The following is a 7781-nucleotide window of genomic DNA, read 5'->3' as shown; positions in this document are numbered from 1 at the left end:
TATAATGGTTCATCAACAGTGTACAGTACTATCAATATAATGGTTCATCAACAGTGTACAGTACTATCAATATAATGGTTCATCAACAGTGTACAGTATTATCAATATAATGGTTCATCAACAGTGTACAATACTATCAATATAATGGTTCATCAACAGTGTACAGTACTATCAATATAATGGTTCATCAACAGTAGTGTACAGTACTATCAATATAATGGTTCATCAACAGTGTACAGTACTATCAATATAATGGTTCATTAACAGTGTACAGTACTATCAATATAATGGTTCATCAACAGTGTACAGTACTATCAATATAATGGTTCATCAACAGTGTACAATACTATCAATATAATGGTTCATCAACAGTGTACAGTACTATCAATATAATGGTTCATCAACAGTAGTGTACAGTACTATCAATATAATGGTTCATCAACAGTGTACAGTACTATCAATATAATGGTTCATCAACAGTGTACAGTACTATCAATATAATGGTTCATCAACAGTGTACAGTACTATCAATATAATGGTTCATCAACAGTAGTGTACAGTACTATCAATATAATGGTTCATCAACAGTAGTGTACAGTACTATCAATATAATGGTTCATCAACAGTGTACAGTACTATCAATATAATGGTTCATCAACAGTGTACAGTACTATCAATATAATGGTTCATCAACAGTGTACAGTACTATCAATATAATGGTTCATCAACAGTAGTGTACAGTACTATCAATATAATGGTTCATCAACAGTAGTGTACAGTACTATCAATATAATGGTTCATCAACAGTGTACAGTACTATCAATATAATGGTTCATCAACAGTGTACAGTACTATCAATATAATGGTTCATCAACAGTGTACAGTACTATCAATATAATGGTTCATCAACAGTAGTGTACAGTACTATCAATATAATGGTTCATCAACAGTGTACAGTACTATCAATATAATGGTTCATCAACAGTGTACAGTACTATCAATATAATGGTTCATCAACAGTGTACAGTACTATCAATATAATGGTTCATCAACAGTGTACAGTACTATCAATATAATGGTTCATCAACAGTAGTGTACAGTACTATCAATATAATGGTTCATCAACAGTAGTGTACAGTACTATCAATATAATGGTTCATCAACAGTAGTGTACAGTACTATCAATATAATGGTTCATCAACAGTGTACAGTACTATCAATATAATGGTTCATCAACAGTAGTGTACAGTACTATCAATATAATGGTTCATCAACAGTAGTGTACAGTACTATCAATATAATGGTTCATCAACAGTGTACAGTACTATCAATATAATGGTTCATCAACAGTGTACAGTACTATCAATATAATGGTTCATCAACAGTGTACAGTACTATCAATATAATGGTTCATCAACAGTAGTGTACAGTACTATCAATATAATGGTTCATCAACAGTGTACAGTACTATCAATATAATGGTTCATCAACAGTGTACAGTACTATCAATATAATGGTTCATCAACAGTGTACAGTACTATCAATATAATGGTTCATCAACAGTGTACAGTACTATCAATATAATGGTTCATCAACAGTAGTGTACAGTACTATCAATATAATGGTTCATCAACAGTAGTGTACAGTACTATCAATATAATGGTTCATCAACAGTGTACAGTACTATCAATATAATGGTTCATCAACAGTGTACAGTACTATCAATATAATGGTTCATCAACAGTAGTGTACAGTACTATCAATATAATGGTTCATCAACAGTGTACAGTACTATCAATATAATGGTTCATCAACAGTGTACAGTACTATCAATATAATGGTTCATCAACAGTGTACAGTACTATCAATATAATGGTTCATCAACAGTGTACAGTACTATCAATATAATGGTTCATCAACAGTGTACAGTACTATCAATATAATGGTTCATCAACAGTGTACAGTACTATCAATATAATGGTTCATCAACAGTGTACAGTACTATCAATATAATGGTTCATCAACAGTGTACAGTACTATCAATATAATGGTTCATCAACAGTGTACAATACTATCAATATAATGGTTCATCAACAGTGTACAGTACTATCAATATAATGGTTCATCAACAGTGTACAGTACTATCAATATAATGGTTCATCAACAGTGTACAGTACTATCAATATAATGGTTCATCAACAGTGTACAGTACTATCAATATAATGGTTCATCAACAGTGTACAGTACTATCAATATAATGGTTCATCAACAGTGTACAGTACTATCAATATAATGGTTCATCAACAGTGTACAGTGCTATCAATATAATGGTTCATCAACAGTGTACAGTACTATCAATATAATGGTTCATCAACAGTAGTGTACAATACTATCAATATAATGGTTCATCAACAGTCGTATCAGTAATTAAGCTCATCATTAATTCTTCATATTTTCTCGTCTTATATTTCCTTACAATGTGATATAAGCAGGAAATTAAATAGTTGTTGAAAGTTTTATTAATTGTTTTTAAATAAAATGCATTTTCGGGTCATTGCCAAATTGTTATTATCAAAACAGATCTGTTGCAATGTGTATGGTGTTTAAGTTAAACTAACTTAAAGAAATGATATAACCTCTAGCCACTTTTTCAATTCAATTCATATTTTTGATGATGAAGGAAAACTTTTGAATTCTTTGAAACAGATTGTTCACTGAATACAGAGACTGACTATAATAATAACATTAGCCCAATTTTGGAGCCAACCACCACATTGTCACAGTTCATTTTGCTTTTACACTTGTCTTTGTGTTCATATAATTCATGCTGTTACACGACACAGCCTGTAACATACCAGAGTTGGGACACGACTTGTTGCAGATCTTTTTCTTGATGGTCCTGGATTCCCAAAATAATCCATACTTCTTTATTTTCCAATGGTTTTAATTACAGAGGCTATTCTCATCTTGGAAATTGTAAATCCCCATTGTGATTAAATAGTCATGGAGTGAATTATGAATAATTTGTGTGAAACGGGCTGACAGATGTCCTTCCCAAAGGCAGTCAGTTTTCATTACCTACATGATGCTAATCAGTGTCAAAATACGGTTCTATTAAACGCCATCTCAATTTTACTTTAAATTGGCTTTGGTTGTCACGTCCCTTACTGGTTTGCATATTCCAAATTATTTTAATATACCATACTCAACCGTCTGTAATATATTAGTAGCATGAATGTCATTCTTCCGATTCCTATGCACGACGAAAAATATGGTTTGCACACGAGAAGTAAACAACAAAGTTAAAATATACTAATATTCAAAAGTTCATAACGAATCTTTAGATAATTTAAACTCCAGGCTAAGGGTTATTACCACAAAATGTCTTAAGTTTACTTTTATCTACGATTACTCGTAAAAGAAACTAGAATTGCTGTAACTCAATACACTCTCGCTTCTTTCATGCTAAAGTATACAATTTTGACAATGACGACAAACCTTATTATCATTTTGCCTAAAGACTTACGAGAAGCACGAATTATAATGGCTGCGCAGGCCCTCTAGTGTCAGCATACTGCAGTCATGCTCAACATGGATGTTCTCCACAGAATCCCAGAATCCCACCTGCTGCTTCCACTCGCACAGAAACAATGCTTCGTGTAAGCTTATGTTATCGTAACCATACTGTTGGCAGTTGGATTTTGACAGAATTGAAGGGTCGGACTTTGATTGGCGGATGTGTAAACCTAAATGTTAAAATACATAAGTTAGACTTCCTAATAAAGTCAACCAAACATACCGAACTTGAAACGAAACGAAAAAACTTAAATCAAAAGTAGTTTTTATTGTTAACCAAGAAAAATGTATATTTTAAAATCAAACATGAATTCAAACACTTCATTTTAAGGATATTGTTTCTGGAACAAATAAGGTTTTGTTTATTACAAGTAAATATTAAAACAAATATCAGGTTTGAGTATGGATGTCCGTAAGGTTTTGTTTATTACAAGTAGACATTAAAACAAATATCAGGTTTGAGTATGGGTGTCCGTAAGGTTTTGTTTATTACAAGTAGACATTAAAACAAATATCAGGTTTGAGTATGGATGTCCGTAAGGCTTTGTTTATTACAGGTAGACATTAAAACAAATATCAGGTTTGAGTATGGGTGCCCGTAAGGTTTTGTTTATAACAAGGAGACATTAAAACAAATATCAGGTTTGAGTATGGATGTCCGTAAGGCTTTGTTTATTACAAGTAGACATTAAAACAAATATCAGGTTTGAGTATGGATGTCCGTAAGGTTTTGTTTATTACAGGTATACATTAAAACAAATATCAGGTTTGAGTATGGGTGACCGTAAGGCTTTGTTTATTACAAGTAGACATTAAAACAAATATCAGGTTTGAGTATGGATGTCCGTAAGGTTTTGTTTATTACAGGTATACATTAAAACAAATATCAGGTTTGAGTATGGTTCACCGTAAGGCTTTGTTTATTACAAGTACGCATTAAAACAAATATCAGGTTTGAGTATGGGTGTCCGTAAGGTTTTGTTTATTACAAGTAGACATTAAAACAAATATCAGGTTTGAGTATGGGTGACCGTAAGGTTTTGTTTATTACAAGTAGACATTAAAACAAATATCAGGTTTGAGTATGGATGTCCGTAAGGTTTTGTTTATTACAAGTATACATTAAAACAAATATCAGGTTTGAGTATGGGTGACCGTAAGGTTTTGTTTATTACAAGTATACATTAAAACAAATATCAGGTTTGAGTATGGGTGCCCGTAAGGTTTTGTTTATTACAAGTATACATTAAAACAAATATCAGGTTTGAGTATGGGTGTCCGTAAGGTTTTGTTTATTACAAGTATACATTAAAACAAATATCAGGTTTGAGTATGGGTGAACGTAAGGTTTTGTTTATTACAAGTAGACATTAAAACAAATATCAGGTTTGAGTATGGATGACAGTAAGGTTTTGTTTATTACAAGTAGATATTAAAACAAATATCAGGTTTGAGTATGGATGTCCGTAAGGTTTTGTTTATTACAAGTACGCATTAAAACAAATATCAGGTTTGAGTATGGGTGTCCGTAAGGCTTTGTTTATTACAAGTAGACATTAAAACAAATATCAGGTTTGAGTATGGGTGACCGTAAGGTTTTGTTTATTACAAGTAGACATTAAAACAAATATCAGGTTTGAGTATGGGTGCCCGTAAGGTTTTGTTTATTACAAGTAGACATTAAAACAAATATCAGGTTTGAGTATGGATGACCGTAAGGTTTTGTTTATTACAAGTAGACATTAAAACAAATATCAGGTTTGAGTATGGATGTCCGTAAGGTTTTGTTTATTACAAATATACATTAAAACAAATATCAGGTTTGAGTATGGGTGACCGTAAGGTTTTGTTTATTACAAGTATACATTAAAACAAATATCAGGTTTGAGTATGGATGACCGTAAGGTTTTGTTTATTACAAATAGACATTAAAACAAATATCAGGTTTGAGTATGGTGAACGTAAGGTTTTGTTTATTACAAATATACATTAAAACAAATATCAGGTTTGAGTATGGATGACCGTAAGGTTTTGTTTATTACAAATAGACATTAAAACAAATATCAGGTTTGAGTATGGTGAACGTAAGGTTTTGTTTATTACAAGTAGACATTAAAACAAATATCAGGTTTGAGTATGGATGACCGTAAGGTTTTGTTTATTACAAATATACATTAAAACAAATATCAGGTTTGAGTATGGGTGACCGTAAGGTTTTGTTTATTACAAGTATACATTAAAACAAATATCAGGTTTGAGTATGGATGACCGTAAGGTTTTGTTTATTACAAATAGACATTAAAACAAATATCAGGTTTGAGTATGGTGAACGTAAGGTTTTGTTAATTACAAATATACATTAAAACAAATATCAGGTTTGAGTATGGATGACCGTAAGGTTTTGTTTATTACAAATAGACATTAAAACAAATATCAGGTTTGAGTATGGTGAACGTAAGGTTTTGTTTATTACAAGTAGACATTAAAACAAATATCAGGTTTGAGTATGGGTGACCGTAAGATTTTGTTTATTACAAGTAGACATTAAAACAAATATCAGGTTTGAGTATGGGTGCCCGTAAGGCTTTGTTTATTACAAGTAGACATTAAAACAAATATCAGGTTTCAGTATGGGTGTCCGTAAGGTTTTGTTTATTACAAGTATACATTAAAACAAATATCAGGTTTGATTATGGATGTCCGTAAGGTTTTGTTTATTACAAGTAGACATTAAAACAAATATCAGGTTTGAGTATGGGTACCCGTAGGAAAAAGAATGGGGTATTTGTCCCCACTTACATTACAAAAAAAAATGTACATATTATAAAGTAAACTAAACGTCGTAGTTAAACTAAATGTGTTTAGTAATTAGAATTCAAACTGCACATTTGTGTTTGTGTTTAAGTACATATAAACATATAACACATCCTTCTAGTCTGTTGACTTACAATGTACAAGTTGATTCCATACGTACAGTATTGTATAAATATATTAAGATAACATATTATTTTGTTATTCATCACACTAATTCTTACATTCTATTACAGAGTGAGAACACTCACCATTCTTTAGAACTACCATATAGTTGTATGAAGGACATGTCATACGGGTTTTGTTCGAATGAGCATAGCGATCAAATTTAGGGTCTGAAATAACTTGTCATGTCACCTCATGTAGTGGTTTAGCTTGTCATGTTACCTCATGTAGTGGCTTAACTTGTCATATCACCTCATGTAGTGGCTTAACTTGTCATGTCACCTCATGTAGTGGTTTAACTTGTCATGTTACCTCATGTAGTGGCTTAACTTGTCATATCACCTCATGTAGTGGCTTAACTTGTCATGTCACCTCATGTAGTGGTTTAACTTGTCATGTTACCTCATGTAGTGGTTTAACTTGTCATGTTACCTCATGTAGTGGCTTAACTTGTCATGTCACCTCATGTAGTGGTTTAACTTGTCATGTCACCTCATGTAGTGGTTTAACTTGTCATGTCACCTCATGTAGTGGCTTAACTTGTCATGTCACCTCATGTAGTGGCTTAACTTGTCATGTCACCTCATGTAGTGGCTTAACTTGTCATGGTACCTCATGTAGTGGCTTAACTTGTCATGTCACCTCATGTAGTGGTTTAACTTGTCATGTCACCTTATGTAGTGGCTTAACTTGTCATGTCACCTCATGTAGTGGTTTAACTTGTCATGTCATCTCATGTAGTGGCTTAACTTGTCATGTCACCTTATGTAGTGGTTTAACTTGTCATGTCATCTCATGTAGTGGTTTAACTTGTCATGTCACCTTATGTAGTGGCTTAACTTGTCATGGTACCTCATATAGTGGCTTAACTTGTTATGGTACCTCATGTAGTGGTTTAACTTGTCATGTTACCTTATATAGTGGCTTAACTTGTCATGTCACCTCATGTAGTGGCTTAGCTTGTCATGTCACCTCATGTAGTGGCTTAGCTTGTCATGGTACCTCATATAGTGGCTTAACTATGTGGAAAGAAGCTAACAAGGAGCCAAACGGTACGTACTAGAAGAAATCAAGTTAATAACACTCCACAAATAAACGTTAATAGAAACAGTGTTTAATAATATGTATTACGTGGTACTGTCGTGCCATGGCCTAAATAACATAGCGAACTTCCAGTACAGCACAGAGTTGATGTAAAAGTTGGACTTGGACAAATTACTACAGACTTG

General features: G+C 32.6%; 1 protein-coding gene across 2 annotated transcripts in view; it reads right to left on the bottom strand.

Annotated features, from left to right (window-relative positions):
* Nucleotides 1–3501: 3501 nt before the first annotated feature.
* Nucleotides 3502–7781, bottom strand: part of LOC143246050 (uncharacterized) — a 45329-nt gene continuing 41049 nt past the window's right edge. Inside the window, exon 2 of one of the 2 annotated variants that reach the window (XM_076492282.1) lies at nucleotides 3502–3746. In XM_076492282.1, the coding sequence (XP_076348397.1) occupies nucleotides 3523–3746 (224 nt within the window). In that variant the 3' untranslated portion in view covers nucleotides 3502–3522. The remainder of the gene's footprint in view (nucleotides 3747–7781) is intronic. The other variant, XM_076492281.1, reaches the window with a different exon arrangement.

Source organism: Tachypleus tridentatus, chromosome 3, assembly GCF_004210375.1.
Source record: "Tachypleus tridentatus isolate NWPU-2018 chromosome 3, ASM421037v1, whole genome shotgun sequence".
Classification (NCBI taxonomy): Eukaryota; Metazoa; Arthropoda; class Merostomata; order Xiphosura; family Limulidae; genus Tachypleus; species Tachypleus tridentatus.
The sequence above is the reverse complement of the archived record's forward strand: the minus strand, read 5'-3'. Positions and strand labels throughout refer to the sequence as shown.